Raw genomic sequence first — 25,166 nt, forward strand, 5'->3', positions numbered from 1 at the left:
ACCATGCCAGCCCATGACAGGCGGGTCTGTCATCTCCATGGAAACAGATGAAGCTGAGTTACTGGTATCCGAGGAGATGCCGGGTAGAGTGGTTTCTAAATTATTGGGGTCGAAGTAACTTAATTATCAATGTAAAAGAGGGGGGGGGGGGGGGGTTTAGTTGCCTTTATGGGATGATTGGCCGAGAGGATCAAGTGGTCTGGGTAACCAATCAGTGACCAGGGTGCGGGGGGGAGGGTGTCACCCGAGCAAGGAGGGTTTATCTATCAGTTCGATCCTGGAAGCTGATTCACAGCCATGAGGGTGTAAACCTCTGTATTGTAGTTATACGTAAATAAACGTTGCAATTATTTACCCAACTGGTGAATGGGAAATATTACAAATATCTTCATGATATTTCTTCCGAGGTATTTTTTCACAGCAGTGTCTGGGAGATTCAGAATTGGGTCCTGCAGATTCTGGGACTAATGTGTAAATCTGACTACAGAGTGGAAAGGTCACTGGTGCGATTTTACACAAGGCAGGTTCTGCGGCAGGGGATGACAGAATCTCACAGCACAACTGTGGCCAATCACCCCCACCATTTCTCTTTGGTACAGCCTATCCACTTGGGCCCTCTGCCCCTGTGCTTTTCGCACAGCTCCACAAACTGTTCCTTTCCAAACCTTTGTCCAATTCCTCCATTTGAGATTTAGGCCATAATTCATGTCAGACCCCCCCGGGTCCTGAACACGTGTTGTGTTAAACGCCCGGGTTCAATTACACTGAACCTGGAGGAGCATCTTCATAACTTGGGACCTGTTGAGAATTTCCCTGCTCCCACCCATTACCCCATGGTAATCTCAAACACTTCCTGTACCTGCTTCAGCAGTCAGTGGTGGGGCACTATCTACCTTGAATTCACATTGTTTATGGCGACAGGTAGTTTTGGGGGTGGGTGATAGAGGTTCACAAATGTAATTGTGCAGCATGTAAACTGGCCATTCCGCCCAATTGGTCCATGACAAGTGTTACTGCTCTGCATGAAACTCCTCCCACTCTACTGCACCTCATCCCAACAGGATTGCTTCTATTCCTTTCTCCCAAATGTGTTTTCCTTTCCCCCCCCCTTAAATGCATCTACGTTATTTACCTCAAATACTCCCTGTGGTAATGAGCCCCACTCATCACGCTGAGTAAAGACGTTTCTCCGGAATTCCCCACTGGGTCGAATGACTATTTTGTATTTATACTCGTAGTTCTGGTCTTCCCATAAGTGAAAAGATCTCTACATCTACCCTATCAAATCTTCATCCAGTTCAGAATCTGTGCTCAGATTATTGGGAATAGGGATCAGCTGCTCGGTCTACCCCAGGATTACAGAGACAGCTCGGCAGACGCTGGAGGTGAGGTGTCCACAAGCTCATGGGTCAGAGACCGAGAGATCTCAAAAGTGATGGGCGAAGGGGGACTGCCAAACCAGAGCTGCAAACTGTATAACAGGCTGTAATTATCAACTGCGTTCCCCAACCTCACACAAAAAAAATACTCAGCCCACAACAGATGATCTAGTCATTTATCACATTGTGGGATCTTACTGTGCCCAAATAGGCTGCCGCACTTCCTCATTACAATAGTGGCTGCACTTCAAAAAAGCACTTCACTGGGACATCCTGAGGTTGTGAAAGGTGCTACCGAAATGCAAGTTCTTTCTTTTCTCAGAAGGGGCTCCTGCATAAGAAAACTGACAGAGGCATTCAGCATGATGAGTGGGTGGCCGAGATCTGGACGGATCTGACTGCTTTCCTCGAATGCATTTGCAAAATCTTCGTGTCACAGTAGAGATCTGGGTTTGTCTCATGGCCTTTGACATGAGGGGGAAGGGCAGACAGGGAAAAAGGCAAGATTCTGGTTTTATTTTAACAGCGACCATTTGATCTGATCCTTTGCTGACTGTAGGACCTATAAAAGGAAAACAAAAAGCAGGCGGTTATTCATATATTCATCCTCTTTTCAACTGAATTTCTGTCACCCTCCTTAACCCCCACTCGCTGCCTGTCACTCCACTCATATCCCTCTAGTCTGTGTCCGGTGCTCCCTCTTTAGCACCTTGGCAGAGTACGTGAGTAATGGTGACGGGGACAGGAACATGAAAGTACGTCATCAACCCTGGGTTTATTTACCAGAAAATAAATACTAAGAATACACCAAAACTCAAGAGACATCACACATTTGAGACTACGGCAATGTTAATGATCTCAATCATTCCCCTTGAACATTGCAGTCTCCCAGTGACAGACCCCAGTACTGTACCGTGAGACAGTGACAGACCCCAGTACTGTACCGTGAGACAGTGACAGACCCCAGTACTGTATCAATGTTACAGTGACAGACCCCAGTACTGTACCGTGAGACAGTGACAGACCCCAGTACTGTACCAATGTTATACAGTGACAGACCCCAAGTACTGTACCAATGTTACACAGTGACAGACCCCAGTACTGTACCAATGTTATACAGTGACAGACCCCAGTACTGTATCAATGTTATACAGTGACAGACCCCCAGTACTGTACCAATGTTATACAGTGACAGACCCCAGTACTGTACCAATGTTATACAGTGACAGACCCCAGTACTGTACCAATGTTATACAGTGACAGACCCCTGTACAGTACCAATGTTATACAGTGACAGACCCCAATACTGTATCAATGTTACACAGTGACAGACCCCAGTACTGTACCAATGTTATACAGTGACAGACCCCAAGTACTGTACCAATGTTATACAGTGACAGACCCCAGTACTGTATCAATGTTATACAGTGACAGACCCCAGTACTGTACCAATGTTATACAGTGACAGACCCCCAGTACTGTACCAATGTTATACAGTGACAGACCCCAGTACTGTACCAATGTTATACAGTGACAGACCCCACTACTGTACCAATGTTATACAGTGACAGACCCCAGTACTGTACCAATGTTATACAGTGACAGACCCCAAGTACTGTACCAATGTTATACAGTGACAGACCCCAGTACTGTATCAATGTTATACAGTGACAGACCCCAAGTACTGTACCAATGTTATACAGTGACAGACCCCAATACTGTATCAATGTTATACAGTGACAGACCCCAGTACTGTACCAATGTTATACAGTGACAGACCCCAGTACTGTATCAATGTTATACAGTGACAGACACCCAGTACTGTATCAATGTTATACAGTGACAGACCCCAGTACTGTATCAGTTATACAGTGAGACCCCAGTACTGTATCAATGTTATACAGTGACAGACCCCAGTACTGTATCAATGTTATACAGTGACAGACCCCAGTACTGTACCAATGCTCTATAGTGACAGACCCCAGTACTGTATCAGTTATACAGTGAGACCCCAGTACTGTATCAATGTTATACAGTGACAGACCCAGTACTGTACCAATGTTATACAGTGACAGACCCCAGTACTGTACCAATGTTATACAGTGACAGACCCCAGTACTGTATCAATGTTATACAGTGACAGACCCCAGTACTGTATCAGTTATACAGTGAGACCCCAGTACTGTATCAATGTTATACAGTGAGACCCCAGTACTGTATCAGTTATACAGTGAGACCCCAGTACTGTATCAGTTATACAGTGAGACCCCAGTACTGTATCAATGTTATACAGTGACAGACCTCCAGTACTGTATCAATGTTATACAGTGACAGACCCCAGTACTGTATCAGTTATACAGTACCAATGTTATACAGTGACAGACCCCAGTACTATATCAATGTTATACAGTGACAGACCCCAGTACTGTATCAATGTTATACAGTGACAGACCCCAGTACTGTACCAATGCTCTATAGTGACAGACCCCAGTACTGTACCAATGTTATACAGTGACAGACCCCCAGTACTGTACCAATGTTATACAGTGACAGACCCCCAGTACTGTACCAATGTTATACAGTGACAGACCCCCAGTACTGTACCAATGTTATACAGTGACAGACCCCAGTACTGTATCAATGTTATACAGTGACAGACCCCCAGTACTGTACCAATGTTATACAGTGACAGACCCCAGTACTGTATCAATGTTATACAGTGACAGACCCCAGTACTGTATCAATGTTATACAGTGACAGACCCCCAGTACTGTACCAATGTTATAGTGACAGACCCCAGTACTGTATCAATGTTATACAGTGACAGACCCCCAGTACTGTACCAATGTTATACAGTGACAGACCCCAGTACTGTATCAATGTTATACAGTGACAGACCCCAGTACTGTACCAATGTTATACAGTGACAGACCCCAGTACTGTATCAATGTTATACAGTGACATACCCCAAGTACTGTACCAATGTTATACAGTGACAGACCCCAATACTGTATCAATGTTATACAGTGACAGACCCCAGTACTGTATCAATGTTATACAGTGACAGACCCCAGTACTGTATCAATGTTATACAGTGACAGACTCCAGTACTGTACCAATGTTATACAGTGACAGACCCCAGTACTGTACCAATGTTATACAGTGACAGACCCCAGTACTGTACCAATGTTATAGTGACAGACCCCAATACTGTACCAATGTTATAGTGTCAGACCCCAGTACTGTATCAATGTTATACAGTGACAGACCCCAGTACTGTACCAATGTTATACAGTGACAGACCCCAATACTGTATCAATGTTACACAGTGACAGACCCCAGTACTGTACCAATGTTATACAGTGACAGACCCCAAGTACTGTACCAATGTTATACAGTGACAGACCCCAGTACTGTATCAATGTTATACAGTGACAGACCCCAGTACTGTACCAATGTTATACAGTGACAGACCCCCAGTACTGTACCAATGTTATACAGTGACAGACCCCAGTACTGTACCAATGTTATACAGTGACAGACCCCACTACTGTACCAATGTTATACAGTGACAGACCCCAGTACTGTACCAATGTTATACAGTGACAGACCCCAAGTACTGTACCAATGTTATACAGTGACAGACCCCAGTACTGTATCAATGTTATACAGTGACAGACCCCAAGTACTGTACCAATGTTATACAGTGACAGACCCCAATACTGTATCAATGTTATACAGTGACAGACCCCAGTACTGTACCAATGTTATACAGTGACAGACCCCAGTACTGTATCAATGTTATACAGTGACAGACACCCAGTACTGTATCAATGTTATACAGTGACAGACCCCAGTACTGTATCAGTTATACAGTGAGACCCCAGTACTGTATCAATGTTATACAGTGACAGACCCCAGTACTGTATCAATGTTATACAGTGACAGACCCCAGTACTGTACCAATGCTCTATAGTGACAGACCCCAGTACTGTATCAGTTATACAGTGAGACCCCAGTACTGTATCAATGTTATACAGTGACAGACCCAGTACTGTACCAATGTTATACAGTGACAGACCCCAGTACTGTACCAATGTTATACAGTGACAGACCCCAGTACTGTATCAATGTTATACAGTGACAGACCCCAGTACTGTATCAGTTATACAGTGAGACCCCAGTACTGTATCAATGTTATACAGTGAGACCCCAGTACTGTATCAGTTATACAGTGAGACCCCAGTACTGTATCAGTTATACAGTGAGACCCCAGTACTGTATCAATGTTATACAGTGACAGACCTCCAGTACTGTATCAATGTTATACAGTGACAGACCCCAGTACTGTATCAGTTATACAGTACCAATGTTATACAGTGACAGACCCCAGTACTATATCAATGTTATACAGTGACAGACCCCAGTACTGTATCAATGTTATACAGTGACAGACCCCAGTACTGTACCAATGCTCTATAGTGACAGACCCCAGTACTGTACCAATGTTATACAGTGACAGACCCCCAGTACTGTACCAATGTTATACAGTGACAGACCCCCAGTACTGTACCAATGTTATACAGTGACAGACCCCCAGTACTGTACCAATGTTATACAGTGACAGACCCCAGTACTGTATCAATGTTATACAGTGACAGACCCCCAGTACTGTACCAATGTTATACAGTGACAGACCCCAGTACTGTATCAATGTTATACAGTGACAGACCCCAGTACTGTATCAATGTTATACAGTGACAGACCCCCAGTACTGTACCAATGTTATAGTGACAGACCCCAGTACTGTATCAATGTTATACAGTGACAGACCCCCAGTACTGTACCAATGTTATACAGTGACAGACCCCAGTACTGTATCAATGTTATACAGTGACAGACCCCAGTACTGTACCAATGTTATACAGTGACAGACCCCAGTACTGTATCAATGTTATACAGTGACATACCCCAAGTACTGTACCAATGTTATACAGTGACAGACCCCAATACTGTATCAATGTTATACAGTGACAGACCCCAGTACTGTATCAATGTTATACAGTGACAGACCCCAGTACTGTATCAATGTTATACAGTGACAGACTCCAGTACTGTACCAATGTTATACAGTGACAGACCCCAGTACTGTACCAATGTTATACAGTGACAGACCCCAGTACTGTACCAATGTTATAGTGACAGACCCCAATACTGTACCAATGTTATAGTGTCAGACCCCAGTACTGTATCAATGTTATACAGTGACAGACCCCAGTACTGTACCAATGTTATACAGTGACAGACCCCAGTACTGTACCAATGTTATACAGTGACAGACCCCAGTTCTGTATCAATGTTATACAGTGACAGACCCCAGTACTGTACCAATGTTATTCAGTGACAGACGCCCAGTACTGTACCAATGTTATAGTGACAGACCCCCAGTACTGTATCAATGTTATACAGTGACAGACTCCAGTACTGTACCAATGTTATACAGTGACAGACCCCCCGTACTGTACCAATGTTAGACAGTGACAGACCCCCAGTACTGTATCAATGTTATACAGTGACAGACCCCCAGTACTGTATCAATGTTACACAGTGACAGACCCCAGTACTGTACCAATGTTACACAGTGACAGACCCCAGTACTGTATCAATGTTACACAGTGACAGACCCCAATACTGTATCAATGTTACACAGTGACAGACCCCAGTACTGTATCAATGTTATACAGTGACAGACCCCCAGTACTGTATCAATGTTACACAGTGACAGACCCCAATACTGTATCAATGTTACACAGTGACAGACCCCAGTACTGTACCAATGTTATACAGTGACAGACCCCAGTACTGTACCAATGTTATACAGTGACAGACCCCCAGTAGTGTACCAATGTTACACAGTGACAGACCCCAGTACTGTACCAATGTTATACAGTGACAGACCCCCAGTACTGTACTAATGTTACACAGTGACAGACCCCAGTACTGTATCAATGTTATACAGTGACAGACCCCAGTACTGTACCAATGTTATACAGTGACAGACCCCCAGTACTGTACTAATGTTATACAGTGACAGACTTCAGTACTGTACCAATGTTATACAGTGACAGACCCCAGTACTGTACCAATGTTATACAGTGACAGACCCAGTACTGTACCAATGTTATACAGTGACAGACCCCAGTACTGTACCAATGTTATACAGTGACAGACCCCAGTACTGTACCAATGTTATACAGTGACAGACCCCCAGTAGTGTACCAATGTTACACAGTGACAGACCCCAGTACTGTACCAATGTTACACAGTGACAGACCCCAGTACTGTACCAATGTTATACAGTGACAGACCCCCAGTACTGTACTAATGTTATACAGTGACAGACCTCAGTACTGTACCAATGTTATACAGTGACAGACCCCAGTACTGTACCAATGTTACACAGTGACAGACCCCAGTACTGTACCAATGTTACACAGTGACAGACCCCAGTACTGTACCAATGTTATACAGTGACAGACCCCCAGTACTGTACTAATGTTATACAGTGACAGACCTCAGTACTGTACCAATGTTATACAGTGACAGACCCCAGTACTGTACCAATGTTATACAGTGACAGACCCCAGTACTGTACCAATGTTATAGTGACAGACCCCCAGTACGGTATCAATGTTATACAGTGACAGACCCCCAGTACTGTACCAATGTCACAGTGACAGACCCCAGTACTGTACCAATGTTAGACAGTGACAGACCCAAGTACTGTACCAATGTTATACAGTGACAGACCCCCAGTACTGTACCAATGTTATACAGTGACAGACCCCAGTACTGTACCAATATTATACAGTGACAGACCCCCAGTACTGTATCAATGTTATACAGTGACAGACCCCAGTACTGTACCAATGTTATAGTGACAGACCCCAGTACTGTACCAATGTTATACAGTGACAGACCCCCAGTACTGTACCAATGTTATACAGTGACAGACCCCAGTACTGTACCAATGTTATACAGTGACAGACCCCAGTACTGTACCAATGTTATACAGTGACAGACCCCAGTACTGTACCAATGTTATACAGTGACAGACCCCAGTACTGTACCAATGTTATACAGTGACAGACCCCAGTACTGTACCAATGTTATACAGTGACAGACCCCAGTACTGTACCAATGTTATACAGTGACAGACCTCAGTACTGTATCAATGTTATACAGTGACAGACCCCAGTACTGTACCAATGTTATAGTGACAGACCCCAGTACTGTACCAATGTTATACAGTGACAGACCCCAGTACTGTACCAATGTTATAGTGACAGACCCCCAGTACGGTATCAATGTTATACAGTGACAGACCCCCAGTACTGTACCAATGTCACAGTGACAGACCCCAGTACTGTACCAATGTTAGACAGTGACAGACCCAAGTACTGTACCAATGTTATACAGTGACAGACCCCCAGTACTGTACCAATGTTATACAGTGATAGACCCCAGTACTGTACCAATATTATACAGTGACAGACCCCCAGTACTGTATCAATGTTATACAGTGACAGACCCCCAGTACTGTATCAATGCTATACAGTGACAGACCCCAGTACTGTACCAATGTTATAGTGACAGACCCCAGTACTGTACCAATGTTACACAGTGACAGACCTGAGTATTATATTTAAAAGGTTGATCTGATCACATAATCATGCTGAGGTATCCACAGTGTAAAACGAACCAGTTCATTTTCTACATCATGCAGCCTCTTGGGTGAGGCAGTGCAAGTGCCTGAACACACCCCACCTCGGCCCTAGCTCCTTGTGGTGCCACTCAGTCAAACCTAATCCTTTGATAATATAGAGATGGGGAAAATGCTTTTACATGTTCCCAACATCCCAAGGGCCATCAAAATCAGTTACTCATGACTAACTCCAACGGTGAATTGAGGAGAAACGTCCTTGCCCAGAGAGAGGTGAGAATGTGCTACCACATGGAGTAGTGGATGTGAACAGCACAGATGCAGCTGCAGGGTAGCTGGATAATGTGAAGGAGAATGGGAGAAAGGACAGAGGGATAGGAAGTAGGAGGGAAGAGGCTGGGGAGGAACAAACACCAACATGGAATGTTAGACTGAAGGGCTCTGTGCTTTATATAATGCAGACATAGATGGCAGGGGGACTTACATTGTTAGTGACTCCCAGCCTCCTGGAGATTTGCTACACAGGCAAGATGGAGACACTTGATTAGAACTCGCAGTCACATTCTCCACACACACATTCACCCAGCAGTACGGAGGAACAGAGTTACCTGGGCTTGTAATCCTTGTGTTTAATATATTGAGGGATGGTGAGAGACAGTATTCTTCTCCTCGAGGGAAATCCAAATCAGGAGGCACTTTCTCTCACGGGGTGATAGAAATCTGGATCTCTCTCCCCAAAAAGCTGCGTGTTCTGGGGATCAATTAGATCTTTTGAGACAGAGCGATAGATGTTTATGGGGTAAGGTCCTCAAAAGGATACTGAGCAAGGCAGGTTATGGACTCGAGATACAAATAAATCATATGCTGATTGAGTGGCCGATCAGACACGAGGGGAATGGTCTCCTCTTGTTTCAATAACCCCCCCTCTCAGAAATGAACAAAAGTAATATCACAGCATGTGGTCAATATTTCCTGCTATCATTTATTCTCCTGAGCGTCAATACTTTAACATCTGTTCCTAAAACATTCCTGCCCCTCTCCTCCGCTGAAGATTTTCTCATGATGCTGGTTCCATGGTTAAAGGAGCAACCTCGATGTGCGAGTCCAGACAGTGAGAGTGTCAGCTGAGGGAGGGAAATCAATTTTGAGCCAGGCTTATTGCTGACCTAACATGGACTCACACACAAACTCACCAAGACCCTTCAACAGAAAGCAGAGCGATGGTGCATAAGCAACAAAGGTTACAGATGAAAAGCTCTTAGCGTTTAAAACACAGATCATTTCAAACAAAGATGCAAGAGAGACAGACACTGAGAAAACAGAGACTGTGCATTCACTGTGCACCATGCACCATGGGATGAACAGATTTCACAAAGATAAAACATTCTATCATTACAAGGGTAGATAGGGAGAAACTATTTCCTCCCACGGGAAAGTTAGAATAAGGGGCTTTGGCAAAATGTTTGAACCAGGTGATTCGGGGGTGATGTCAGGAAGTGCGTCTTTCCACAAAGGCGGATGAAATCTGTGATCCACTTCCCAGATCAGGCCGGAGGTCAATTGAAAATGTTAAAACTGGGCTTGAAGGCTAACCAGGGCCATTAATTGGAGTGAGGTACACATCAGCAAGGAACAGGTTTAAGAAACTGAATGGCCTCCCCTGCTCGCTCCTGTCAATTTAACCTGTGACCTTCAAGTCATTTCCCACTTGGGTCGTAATTTCTGCAAAGTCTTCACAAAGTTTCTGAATGGGTGCTGACTGCTGGTAACTGGGTAATGTTGGGCAGATAATCCTCAAATTTAATCCTGATAATCAAGTTGTTTTATTTTGCATGGATTTGATTGAGGTTAATGAAACTGTGGTTTGTTTCTGCTTTGTCCACTTTTTAAATTACGGACCATCTACTGCCACCTTCCGCGTGCCCAGTGATTCCTTCATCAAAGTTCTCACTTCCTCACAAATTTTCCCGGTGTCTCCCAACATTCAATCCCAACAGCTGGAATTTCCAGAGATTTCCCTGGATTGTCCCCCATAACTTGGCAGAAGATTCACAGGAAATTCCCAGTGAAGGAACAGCAGAAATTGTTCATTTCTCCAATCAGTCATCAGCTCTTGAAATTCAAGTCTGTTGCTACCGCCCTCCCCAACCCGCCTACCCCAGAGGATACCCTTGTCCCTTTCTCACATCAGCCCCCCGGATTGAGGGTCAATTCCTGATCTTTCAATTAATGTTGCTCGATTATCTGAGGGTCGGTGATGAAGCAGAGGAGATGGGGATTGGAGTGTTGCAACAATCTGAATGATGATGTGTGTAAATGAGTGTCATCACGTCAGTGTCTTACCTGTGCCATACTTTGCTCTGTTAAAGGAGTATCGTCAACCTGGAGGGATAGAGTACAGAGGTTCAATAAGACTCAAGCCTGGCCAATCATTAAAACTTCAATGTCAAACGTAACACAGGGATGGTCATTTTGCACCTTTCAAAATTGGGTAGAAATTGGAGGAGGGACAATGGCAAAGGTTCAGTGGGAATCAGGAGGAATTAAATGCAAGAGGCTGCAACATTTCATGAGCACCTTTCATGAGCTCAGGGCGTGCCAAAATGCTGGAAAACCAATTAAATATTTTTGGAATATGATCACTGTTGCAAATATAGGAAATCGGGTCAACACCAAGATCACCTGAGACTGTAACTGCTGATATAACTATGATGCAATGTCACATGGCTAAGAGTAAGAAGTCTCACACCACCAGGTTAAAGTCCAACGGGTTTATTTGAAATCAGAAACTTTTGGAGCTTTAACCCGGTGCTGTGGGATGTCTTACTGTGCCCACCCCAGTCCAGCATCTCCACAACATGGCAAAGAGGCAGATCTGGTTGGAAGCAGTAGCAGAATCTCGTGTAGAATACCGAGATCGATATAGATTTATAAATAAACCCAAATGGGTATCATAATAACAATCTATGGTACCATTCTTAGGGTAAGGCAAATAGTTCGGGAGAGAAAAGTGCAGGAGAGATGCCAAGAACAGCACTAAAACATACCTAAAACTGAGGTGTCAACGTGCTGAACTTACTACTTGTGAGCCAAACAGCAGAAGCAGCAAGTGATGGACAGAGCTAAGCAATTCCACAACTAAAGGATCAGATCTAAGTTCTGCAGCCCTGCCACATCCAGCTGTGAATGGTGGTGGACAGTTAAACAACTCACTGGAGGAGGAGGCTCCACAAATATCCCCATCCTTAATGAAGGAGAGCCCAGCACATCAGTGCAAAAGGTAAGGCCAAAGAATTTACTACAATCTTCAACCAGATCAGCCAATTTGATTTACTCCACATGATAGCAAGGAATGGCTGAAGACCAGAGCAGGTCAGAGGCTCAAACCCCAGCGCTGGGTAACTCATGTCCTGACTCCCCAAAGCCTGTCCACATCTACAAGGCACAGCAAAAATTGTGATGGAATATTCTCCATGTGCCTGATGAGTGCAACTCTAACCACACTCAAGAAGCTTGACATCATCCAAGAACAAGCAGCCCATTTGATTGGCCCATCCAAAAATATTCATTCCCTCCACCACCAACCACAGTAGCAGCCATGTGTACCGTGTACAAGGAACTCACTAAGGCTCCTTAGATGGCAACTTGCAAGCCTACAATCGCTGGCATCTAGAAGGAAAAGGGCAGCAGATGCCTGGAAACACCACCATTTGGTGGTTCACCTCCATGTTAAGTAATGGGTTAAGAGACATTGCAATTAGTTGTCTCATTTATGTTAAGTGTTCAATGATTGTCTCATTTATGTTAAGTGTTCAATGATTGACACTGATATGTAAAGGGGCTTCAGGTGGACTCTGAAGCTTGTGATGATCTGTAGAGTTCTGTGCAGAGTGAGTTTGAACCATTAAAGGTGTGTTGGTGGAAAAGGAGCTGAACTCTTGCCTCTTCATACCACAGCATCTAGTACATTTAACACTCCAAGCCTCTCACCATCCTTTAAATATATCACTGTCACTGAGTCAACATTCGGGAACTCCCTCCCTAACAGCACTGCGGGTGTACCTACACCACGGGAATGCAGCGTTTGAAGGCGGCAGTTCACCACCACCTTTGTGAGGACAGTTAGGGGATGGGTAATAAATGCTCGTGTAGCCGGTAATGTCTGCATCCCGTGAAATATTTTTTAAAAAACACATCTAGACCTCAAAGTCTGATGTTTTCTGTCAATTTTTCAAGAGCACTATGCAAAACGTGGTGGCAGCAGAGTGTAAAGACCCCGAAAAACTCAAAAAAGAGAAGACTGAGAGACCGCTAAATCAGATGAGGGAATCAAACAAGGGAAGATTTAACTCTCCAAAGCTGTACAAATAGCAGGACACAGGGCTCAGGAAGCTAAACAGAGCAGTGTTCATGCAGAAAGTGGTGTCCCTTGGAGAGAAAAGAGTAAAGTCATTCAATATGCCCGACAAAAAGAAAAAACTCAAGTCAAGCAAAACCCCACAAGATGCTCTCGGGGTTAGGAGGAAAATCCTGTACAACTGGGAAGAATTCACGGCAAGGGGAGCCGAGCCGTAACTGTAGAAAGTTAGGGCATTTTAATAATCTGCAGATCGAAAGCTCCTATAGCTCATTGGAAGAAAGAGATAACAATGAAACGAGGTAACAATGAAACTAAGTAAAATCCAAGAAGTGGAAGAGCCACAGATAAATGCTTTTAGCATATTACCGATTTTCGTTACTGTTTTCATCATGTTGCTGATTCTTTTGTATTCTTGAGTTGTCAATAAAATTAAAATATGTGCATGAGCCACAGAAAACCCCCCAAATATCCTTAAAGAGAAGCTAGTTAAACAGAAGATAATTATTGGGGAATTAAGTTAGACGTCAATGATCACCCCACAGAATTCAAGGTAGTTGGGGCAGGTGTTTGAGTATTATCCGATTCAGTAAAATAGCTTAAAAAGGCCACATTACAGCTCCACCCCATCCAATTGCAAGGTCCAGGAGGGACTACACTGAAAATAATAGACCAACATTTGGCAAGATTGAGATACATGGATAAAGAAATTGTGGAACCCCTCTATGTTGCAGCTGAGGCTCGCTCGCACGGTTGTTGAAATTGCCAATGAGCAGTCCAGTGAGATATTCAGGAATTAATTTCCATCCCTATTTTCAGGCTTAGGAAAGATGAAAACAGAATATCATGAAATCCCATGGGCAGATGCTAAGCCCAAATGGTTCTCCACAGTGAGGAAGGGTCTTCACCCACTCAAAGTCAAGAGCGAGATTGAACACATATTTTATGAAAGGGTCAGCTCTCCAGTAACCATTCAGTGGTGTTCTGAAATGGTCACAGTACCAAACTTTAATGGTTCAATTTGAATATGTCTGTGTTTAACGCCTGAGAATGTGAGATGTACCTGATGACATCAGTGGATGAAAGTCTCGTCAAATAAGCAAAATGCACCCTCGACACAAAATGGCAGTTTTCTCTGGACAAAGAATTCAGATTGCTAACTATTTATCACCCCATTTGGTTGTTATTATTGGAGCACGTTATCATTGGGAACATTCTACATCTCAGACATTCCAAATAACAAGGTCTCAGATCTAGAAACAGTAATCTGCCATGTGGACCACATTCTCTTCCATGGTTCAAGGAAGAACATGGCCACTGTGTACAAACAGTCCTTGAGGAAATAGGCTTTACATTAAACGACAATCTACAAAGCCTATGATAAAATTCTTCGGCCATATTGTGCAAGTTTCAGGAATTACGTCTGACCCACAGAAAATCATCGGGGCGAAAACCAATGGAACCTCGGAACCAGAAACATGTAGAAACTTTACAACCACGCAGGTGGAAGGCACTCATATTGAACAATGAGAGAGTGCGCAGTGCATCCTCAACCTTGAAACAAAATCAGGACCAGATCAGGGAGATTGATCAACGCACCATGGATACGATCCCTATGAAGTCTGAGAGGAGGAGGACATACATAATTTTTATAAAGACTTGGGGCGAGATGTAGAGAGAAGGGTTAACATCAAGAGCACCTGATACTGATGTAACTGCTGCTGTAACTATGATTCAGTGTCACATGACTAAGAGACTGATATCTGGTGGGAAGCAGAAGTACAACCTCGTATTGAGTACAGAGATGTAGGGTTAGATTTAACTAAATGGGAACAAAGTCCCTTGGCAAGAATGTTTAGCCACGTTTCCTGTTGCTCACAGCGCCAGGAAACACACGGCTATAAAACTTCACCCGAGTTAAGGTGGCCCCAGCGGGGAATGCGCAGCCGAGACTGTACATAGCCCCGTTTCATTCTGTGAGGAGCTCCGCTCGCTGAAACTCAGTATAGTGAGAGATCGGGACATCATTTTAAAATGACGTCCCGATCTCTGAAACCCCGAACCCCCCCCCAGCCCAAATGCACTATGGTGGCACTGCCAGTGTGCCGGCCCAAGGGATATACACCTGGGGTCCTCCGATTCCCTGGGAGACCACCACGAGTGCCGTTTGTGGAGACCAGTATGAACGGCGCTCACCCGAGGTGAAGGGGACTGATCCCAATGTCTCGGGTACCTCACATTAAAGTGAAACTAGGGGTGGGATTCTCCGACCCCCCACCGGCCCGGAGAATCGGCGAGGGGGGGGGGCGTGAATCTTGCCCCCGCCGGCTGCCGAATTCTCCGACGCCGGGGTTTTGGCGGGAATCTGGCAGCGCCCGCCCCCCGGCGATTCTCCGGCCCGCGATGGGCCGAGCGGCCGCCCGTTTTAGGCCGGTCCCGCCAGCGTAAATTAGACCTGGTACTTACCGGCGGGACCTGGCTCTGCGGGCAGCCTCCGGAGTCCTCGGGAGGGTGCGGTGGGATCTGGCCCCGGGGAGTGCCCCACGGTGGCCTGGCCCATGATCGGGGCCCACCGATCCGCGGGTAGGCCTGTGTCGTGGCGGGACTCTTTCCCTCCACACCGGCTGCTGTCAATCTCCGCCATGGCCGGTGCGGTGACGAACCCCCCTGTGCATGCGCTGGGATGACGCCCGCACGCGCTGGCGCTCCAGCGCATGCGCAACTCGCACCGGCCGGCGGAGGCCAGTCAGCGCCAGTTGGCACAGCGCCAAGCCCCTTCCACGTCGGTTGGCGCGGCGCCGGCCTAGGCCCTGAAGGTTGGGAGGATTCCGCCCCTTCCGGGCGGCCTGACGCCGGAGTGGTTCTCGCCACTCCTCGGCGCCGGGACCGTCCGCCCAGCCGGGTAGGGGAGAATCCCGCCCCACGTGTCTCGCTTTAATATGCAGATTTGCCAAAACGTGATCCCACGTCGCAAAGTCTTGCGTTAGATCTCGTAAGGCATTGCGAGTTGGGTAGATCCCGGAAACGGGGTCTCCCGGCTTCTATTGACCGCATTGTGCGTGGCGAGCTGCTTTGCGGGTGCAGTGTGGTGGCCGTTTGATCTCGCCCATACTTTTATATATAGATCTGTAAATAAACAAGAATGGCCTTTATGATGGTCTATGTTAACATTCGTAGGGTAGCAGCCAACCCCAAAGAAACTCCATCAGGCCCTGAACGCAAGACAGGAAACACACCAATTTGTGCACAGAAAGCTCCACAAATAGCAATGAAATAAACAGTCATTTAATTTTTGAAGAGGTATCGCGGTGTTGAGGGATAAATATTGGTCAGGAATATGGGGTAACAGGGCAGCACGGTGGCCTAGTGGTTAGCACAACCGCCTCACGGCGCTGAGGTCCCAGGTTCGATCCCGGCCCTGGGTCACTGTCTGTATGGAGTTTGCACATTCTCCCCGTGTCTGCGTGGGTTTCGCCCCCACAACCCAAAGATGTGCAGGGTAGGTGGATTGGCCACGCTAAATTGCCCCTTAATTAGAAAAAATAATTGGCTAATCTAAATTTATTTTTAAAAAAGGAATATGGGGTAACTGCCCTGCCATTCTTCAAAGGCTTTTAAGTCTACTCTAAACAGCAGGAATGGCCTTTGTCTAGTCTTCCATTGGAAGGACAGCACCTCCGGGAGTGCAGCACCCCCTCAGCACTGGAGTGCCAGCTTAGATTTCTCTGTGCTCAAGTTACGGAGCCGTTACTTGAACCCACAATATTCTGACTCAGATGAGAGTTGTATCAACCCGAGGCACAGCTCCGAATGAACATTTTAATGGGACACTGACAGTAGGGCCCGAACCCCTGTCAGACGGAGTCTGAACAATGAGAGGAAAAAGGGAAATGGAGAGATTATTGAATCATAATGACAGCGCACAGCAAAGGAGGCCATTGGACCCATTGTGTATCCGGCTCTTTCAAAGGGCATCCCAGTCAGTCCTGCTCCCCATGTCTCTGCAGTTCTCTCTCCTCCAGGTATAATCCAAATTCTCTTTTGAAAGTTCCTATCAAATCTGCTTCCATCACCCTACGAGGCAACGCATTCCAAATCCTAACCACACATAGCATAAATAAAGGTTTCCTTCCCATTGCTCACATATAAAAATAAACCTCCAGCGGGATTTGTTGTGTTTCTGTGCCACTTTAATTTTTTTACTTGGTTCTGTCAGTTTCTCCCCCCCCCCCCCCCCCCCCCCTCCCTCCCCACCGTACAGATTTTCTCTCATTTTCAACCGCTAGCTTGTCTGACCCTACATTCTGTGTTTATGTAGATTTTAGCCTTTCTGCGTGTGCTGGACTTTCCCTGTATACCTTCGCTGCTACTTTAAGAATGACTGAATTTGAATGTCTGAACATTTATTTCCCAGAGCCTGCGGGTGGGAGATGGGTGCATCTTGGGGCCTAGGAAGGGGTTTAAAGCTGTCTGGAGACCTGCTGGGACATGTGTGAATGAGAGATAATGTTACCAGAGCCAAGGCAGCACAGAATGTCTTGCTGTTGCACAACCTTAGACTGATACTGGGACTACAGCCAAGAAGGAAGGCTTGGGTTAGCCAGGGGGAGTCAGCCAGGGAGCATTCACTCTCAGAGTGCTACAGTGTGAAGCAGGATAAGGCCAGGGAATGCAGCGTGGCAGTGGCTATGAAGCAAGTTCAAGACAGCCCACCGCCACTTTCAGAAAGCAACAGGATACGTCAATACAGCTTTGCCAGTGTGACCACAACATTACCTCATTGGCTGGAGAATGATTCGGGGGAACCTGAAAATGTGGATGGTGTTATAAATAATCTTCCTGCTGGGAAATAGCTAAGAGATGGTGAATGTCATATGACCAGGATCTCTCCGTTTCCTCCTGAATTATTTCAGCACAGGGCATTTATTAATCATATTTCTCTACCTACCCATTTGAAAGATTTTTTTGCCACCCACTCTTCTACCAACTTAGATATTTGTGCAACTCAGAAATAACAATGCTGATGAGGATTAGATAAACTTGCAGGTATAATGTTCAAAAACAAATAGCTAGGAATTCTGGAATGTGCAAAAGTGTTAAAATAGCTGAAAATAGCACTGGGAGACAAGAGGAGTCAGGAGGTCTGTAAAGTAGGGCCCGGGCTGGTTAAGGTGCAGGAATTGGAGGACAGAGATGTCAAATAAAATACATCAGACACTGCAATGATTGGTTATTTACTAAACACAGCCAGCTCAGAACAAATATTCTGCCTAAATCACTGACCTGGTTTTTCCTCTTGATCACTAACTGACCTGCTGGGTAGTTCCAGCAATTGCTGTTTTTATTTTGCTTCCAGGGCTGCTTTATTCCCTTGACCTTCCCTTCCTCCTCCCCCCCCCCCCCCCCCCCCCAAACACACACACACACTCAGACACAGGATCCAACTGCACTCTAGTAGGTGTGATACATAAGGGTGAAAGTTCATTTGAATTTTAGTCGTTACGGCTACGCTGCTTCGAGACGCTTACTCATGTCACCGTTACAACACATTGCATTTATATATCACCTTTCCCAGATGCTTCATATCAGTATAATCAGCCAAAATTTGAAAACTACAGCTCAGGTCTTTTGGGTAATGGATAGTCAGAGACCAGATGAAAAAATGAAATGAAAATCGATTATTGTCACAAGTAGGCTTCAAATGAAGTTACTGTGAAAAGCCCCTAGTCGCCACATTCCGGCACCGGTTCGGGGAGGCTGGTACGGGAATTGAACCGTGCTGCTGGCCTGCTTTAAAAGCCAGCTCTTTAGCCCTGTGCTAAACCAGCCCCCTATGTGCCCCAAAGATGAGCTACGGGACCTCTCAGAAGTCCCAAAGCAAGGTTTCCATGGGAATTGCCCAGAGTTACAGATCAGGGAAATCGTTCCCCCTGGTTTATGTGCGGTGACGTCAGCAAGTGTGTTTGCGCGGGCTTTGGGCTGATCACCATCTTGGATTGTGTTGAGCAACACCCTTAATAAACACCTCCGCGTGTTTTACAAGAATCCAGAGTCTCGGCACCTCCATACATTCATTTTCTCTCAAATATAACACCCGCCAGGTATGAACCCCCAAAAGGCAATCCTCCTGCTTCCCAGGTTCCTCTGAAAACGTCTGCAACTCCAAGTCAAGAGGCTTCAGATGGTTCTGATGTTCTAGTTATCCAGGAAATGTCAAACAGGAAAATCCTAGTCTCACACAGCGGTAACTATACAGCTGCCCCACCCCCTCCAATTACTCACACTGACACACCTTCCCTCGCAACCCAACCTGGAGACTCCCCCCCCCCCCCCCCCCCCCCCCCCCCCAAAAAAAAGGCAGAGCCCTCCCACCAGTCACTAAAGCCAACAGGGTACATCAGTGAGCAGATTGCCTTCGCCTACTGAAGAGGTCAGGATTCCACCAGGACGTAGCCATAGGACCATAAGGCACAGGAGCAGAATTAGGCCAGTCGGCCCATCGAGTCTGCTCCACCATTCAATCATGGCTGATATTTTTCTCATCCCCATTCTCCTGCCTTTTCCCCAGAATCCTGATCCCCTTATTGATCAAGAACCTGTCTCTCTCTATCTTAAAGACACTCAGCGATTTGGCCTCCACAGCCTTCTGCGGCAAAGAGTTCCACAGATTCACCACCCTCTGGCTGAAGAAATTCCTCCTCATCTCTGTTTTAAAGGATCGTCCCTTTAGTCTGAGGTTGTGCTCTCTGCTTTGAGTTTTTCCTACAAGTGGAAACATCCTCTCCATGTCCACTCTATCCAGGCCTTTCAGTATCCTGTAAGTTTCAATAAGATCCCCCCTCATCCTTCTAAACTCCAACGAGTACAGACCCAGAGTCCTCAACCGTTCCTCATATGACAAGTTCTTCATTCCAGGGATCATTCATGTGAACCTCCTCTGGACCCTTTCCAAGGCCAGCACATCCTTCCTTAGATACGGGGCCCAAAACTGCTCACAATACTCCAAATTAGGTCTTCCAGAGCCTTATACAGCTGCAGAAGTACATCCCTGGTCTTGTATTATAGCCCTCTTGACATGAATGCTAACATTGCATTTGCCTTCCGAACTGCCGACTGAACTTGCACGTTAACCTGAGAATCGTGAACAAGCACTCCCCAAGACCCTTTGTGCTTCTGATTTCCTAAGCATTTCCCCATTTGGAAAATAGCTTATGCTTCCATTCCTCCTTCCAAAGTCCATACCCTCACATTTTTCCACATTGTATTCCATCTGCCACTTCTTGTCCACTCTCCTAGCCTGTCCAATTCCTTCTGCAGCCCCCCGCTTCATAAATACTACCAGTCCTTCTGCATATCTTTGATCATCTGCAAACTCAGCAACAGTGCCTTCAGTTCCTTCTTCCAGATCATTAATGTATATTGTGAAAAGCTGTGGTCCCAGCACAGACCCCTGAGGCACACCACTAGTCACCGGCTGCCACTCTGAAAAAGACCCCTTTATCCCCACTTTCTGCCTTCTGCCAGTCAGCCAATCCTCTATTCATGCCAGGATATTACCCTTAACACCGTGGGCTCTTATAGTCTCCTCTGCGGCACCTTGTCAAAGGCCTTCTGGAAATCTAAATAAACCACGTCCACTGGTTCTCCTTTGTTACTTCCTTGTTACCTCCTCAAAGAACTCTAACAGATTTGTCAGACATGACCTCCCCTTGACGAAGCCAAGCCGTAGCAATAGGGTTAGAAAGATTAAGTAACATTGATATCACTTCCGGCTCATGGGTATTCACTTCCTGTTCATATCATGCACTTTTGTAAATACATTTGTTGTTCCCACAATGGCCGTATCATTTGAATGCATCATTCATGTGCATCTACGGACCTTCAGATTGTGAGGTTGAACTAAACTCCCACTCCAGGATCACCTCTTTTTGTGAGCTTAACATTCACGTGATGCCTAGTTGATTAATTTAAGTTAATTGCCCGTTGTGTAATTTCAGGGTATGTGTCAAGCTCTTTATTGAAAGTGATTGCAAGTTGCATTCCAAACTTTTATTGCTTACAAGACACTGTGGAGTTCGATGTGCTCAATTGCCTTCAAGGGTCACCAGCAACGTTAACCTGTCTTCAAATAGCTGTCTTCATTGGTACTAGTTCAAGCCCTTTGCCAGGTTGTGCAGGGCACATCACCACTGGCAGGATACCCTCTGCGGGGAGCACTGCGGAGCAGTCCAAGCATTGGAAGTACATCTTTAGGATCCTGAAGGTCTGCTCTACGATGGATCTTGTCAAACTCTGTTGAGTTGTATCTCTTCTCAGAGACACTTGGAGGATGACATTTCCAGTGTGAATCTCACATAATGTAAAAGGGCATTTTTCTACTTCCAGACCAGCTTCAACCCTCCCTCCTTCAGTGTTCGTGTCGCTCAATCTTCCTCCACCCTCGTTATGTAGGGAGAACCACCACCCCCAGTAACCTTGGACCCCATTATTATGGTAGTGGAGATTCCTGCCCTTGAAACCATCACTGTTGTCCCCATGCGGGCCTCACCCACCCCCATCGAGGCTGTGTGCATGGTGACAGAGATGACCTCCCCCCACAAAACAAGCTTTCCGTTTAGAGGCTGTAGATTCCTCCTCTGACCATCCCATCTCAGTACCAAGCCAGATACTCCCATGACCCCAGAATGTGAGGCAAGGACTACACCCTGCATGCCAAGCTATGCCTGACACCCACTGAGCACAAAAGGGCTTGGCCCCTCCCTGGAGCAGGTAGATTACGTGAAAGTTGTCAAGATGTGGGAGATATTCGGAAATTGGGTCCAGAAATGGGGTCCAAAACGTAGCAAGCAATTTAAGGGTTAAACAGACTGAAGGAGAATACTATATTTTTTTTAAAATATAAATTTAGTGTACCCAATTCATTTTTTCCAATTAAGGGGCAATTTAGTGTGGCCAATCCATCTAGCCTGCACATCTTTGGGTTGTGGGAGCGAAACCCACGCAGACATGGGGAGAATGTGCAAACATCTTTAGGATCCTGAAGGTCTGCTCTACGATGGATCTTGTCAAACTCTGTTGAGTTGTATCTCTCCCTCAGAGACACTTGGAGGATGACATTTCCAGTGTGAATCTCACATAATGTAAAGGGCATTTCACTGGACAGTGACCCCGGGCCAGGATTGAACCTGGGACCTTCACACCGTGAGGCTGGAGTGCTAACCACTGCGCCATCGTGCAGCCCGAAGGAAAATACTGTTAGCCCGGACTTATGCTGAGTCACATGGTCCCATTCAGACGTAACTCATTAGGGAATGCACAAGGTGATTCACCCAAGACCCATTGGGCTGGATTCACCGCCCCGCCGCATTTCTGTCCTGACCCACCAGCGGGATTCTCCATTACGCCGGCCGGTCAATGGGGTTTCCCATTATGGGCTGCCCCACACCGTCGGGAAACCCATGGGCGCCGGCAAAATTGAGAATCCCGCTGGCGGAGAATCCCACCACAGGTCTTTCAAGACATTTGTGCATGACCAGCAATTATCCTATTACAGAGTCAGGTGACCCATTTGTCTGTTAATGGAAGGTAGTTGCACGTGAATGGAATAGTTGTAGTCGTGTGTAAACGGGAATGGGCAATCAAGCAGCCCAATTACAGTCTGGACAATCCAGAGGAGGACCTTTGTCTGAAGGGCTGGGCAGAACTTTAACGAGAGAGAGAGAGAGAGAGCATCAATTTGGAACAGAGAAGGATGCGAGCAGCCATGAGACAGGTCATGAAATCTGCTCCAGAAAGGCTGCAGAGGTCACCCAGGAGAGGTCATGAAGGAAACTGTTCCAGATTACAGACTTTCGAAAAGGGTTCTGATTCAGTACCTTAGCCATTGTGAAGTACCACCCAGACATATGTAACAATGCCATGCATCATCCTGTAGCATAGCCTGTGAATCGTCAGGACTGCCTTTAACCTCTCAACCATACCCCATTGCCCCGTCCAGAGATTATGACGGTCTTTCACTCAGATCCACAGTTCCTTCAGGACTGGTCACAAAACTGTTTCCCTTCATGAGTCACTTTGCATCCTGTCCCACACTAAATCACCACCAACCCCCGCCCCCCGCCTCCAATCCAGAGTCTGTGTACATTCCCTAATTCTTCTAAATCCCATCCACCCCCTCTGTGTCCGTGTGCCACTCTATCACGGCAGGCTCCAGCTTCCACACCCCAATCTCTCTGCCTGCCACTGTGCTCCCCAAAACACCTTTATTCCACCCAGTAGCCACTGTGAGCAACCCAAACACAAGTCCCCAGCAGTGTAGGTCAACACTGGCATCGCTGACGCCCTGTTTCAGGGTGGCTCTAAATGTTGCACCCACCTCGAAGTCACAAGCAAAGTGAGGGTGGACAATTGCACACCGCATGCAAGGTTGTGAATCAGACGGGTCTCATTTCCCGCTGGCACAGCAGGTAATTAGGAGGGGGATGGGCGGGGCAAAAGACTGGAGTCCGGCGAGTTGCGTTTTCAATGAGTATCCGACACACGCTAATTGGAGGCAGATGGGGTTTTCATCGTGGGTCACCAGGAAATCCGGCCCACCGTGAAAGTGGGGAGAATTGCCAACTGTTTTCCAGTCAGCAGGACTTGGACTCTTGGCCTCTGACTTTTCCGCTCGCGCCAGCACCATGTTCCCGTACTAGCCTCCCTGAACAGGCCGCTGGAATGTGGGGACTAGGGGCTTTTCACAGTAACTTCATTTGAAGCCTACTTGTGACAATAAGCGATTTTCACTTTCACCAAGCTCGCTGCTGGGCAGAAACAGAAAATCCTGTCTGAGATTATCTGGTTGGTATCACATTACTGTTTATGACAGCTTGCCGTGTGCAAGTTAACTGCTGTGTTTCCTACGTTGCAACAGTGAAAATTCAATCGGCTTTAATGTGCTCTGGGAACTCCAGAGATTGGCAATGGTGGTACAGAAATGCAAGCATTGCTCTATAGCACAACACATTCTTGTACCCCCTGTACAACTTCATTGCCCCATCTTCACGGGCAGCACACCGGGTTTCACAACGGCGTCGGCCGTTGCGGAGATTTCCGCCCAAGGTCTTTTCTACGGTGGATCTCAAGTCCGCCTACCACCAGCTCCCCATCCGCCCTAGCGACTACAAATACACTGCATTCGAAGCAGATAGGCGGCTCTACCACTTCCTAAGGGTGCCCTTCGGTGTCACAAATGGAGTCTCGGACTTCCAACAGGAGACGCACCGAATGGTTAACCGGTACGGTTTGCGGGCCACGTTTCCGTACCTCGATAACGTCACCATCTGCGGCCACGACCAGCAGGACCACGACACCAACCTCCATAAATTCCTCCATACCGCAAAAATCCTTAACCTAACTTACAAGGACAAATGTGTGTTCAGCACCGACTGTCTAGCCATCCTCAGCTACGTAGTGCATGATGGAGTCAGTGTGGACTTCAAATGGTCCCTCCCCTCCACCGGCCGCAACCCCGTACTTCCTGAATGTGATTGACGAGTACTCCCGGTTCCCATTCGCCATCCCCTGCCCCGACATGACCGCAGCCACCGTCATAAAAGCCCTCCACAATATCTTTACCCTGTTCGGTTTCCCCGCCTACATGCACAGCAATAGGGCATCCTCCTTCATGAGCGACGAACTGCGTCAATTCCTGCTCAGCAAGGGC

The 25,166-nt window shown here is 46.4% G+C and overlaps 1 protein-coding gene across 10 annotated transcripts in view; it reads right to left on the reverse strand.

Moving 5' to 3' along the window:
- Positions 1-1,541: 1,541 nt before the first annotated feature.
- The window catches only part of LOC119954120 (coatomer subunit zeta-1-like), a 37,438-nt gene continuing 13,813 nt past the window's right edge, over positions 1,542-25,166 (reverse strand). For 3 of the 10 annotated variants that reach the window (XR_005458172.1, XR_005458170.1, XM_038779029.1), the window contains 2 exons: positions 11,446-11,484; positions 1,542-1,941 (listed from right to left, as the gene is read on the reverse strand). Coding sequence is in view for 7 of the 10 variants with exons in the window: in XM_038779029.1 (XP_038634957.1) it covers positions 1,894-1,941; positions 11,446-11,484 (87 nt within the window). In the remaining 3 variants the exon portion in view is untranslated. Of the gene's footprint in view, positions 1,942-9,586; positions 9,620-9,682; positions 10,227-11,445; positions 11,485-25,166 lie in introns of those variants that run through there. The other 7 variants (XR_005458171.1, XM_038779026.1, XM_038779030.1 and 4 more) reach the window with 6 other exon arrangements.

Source organism: Scyliorhinus canicula, chromosome 19 (genome assembly GCF_902713615.1).
Source record: "Scyliorhinus canicula chromosome 19, sScyCan1.1, whole genome shotgun sequence".
In the NCBI taxonomy this organism is placed as follows: domain Eukaryota; kingdom Metazoa; phylum Chordata; class Chondrichthyes; order Carcharhiniformes; family Scyliorhinidae; genus Scyliorhinus; species Scyliorhinus canicula.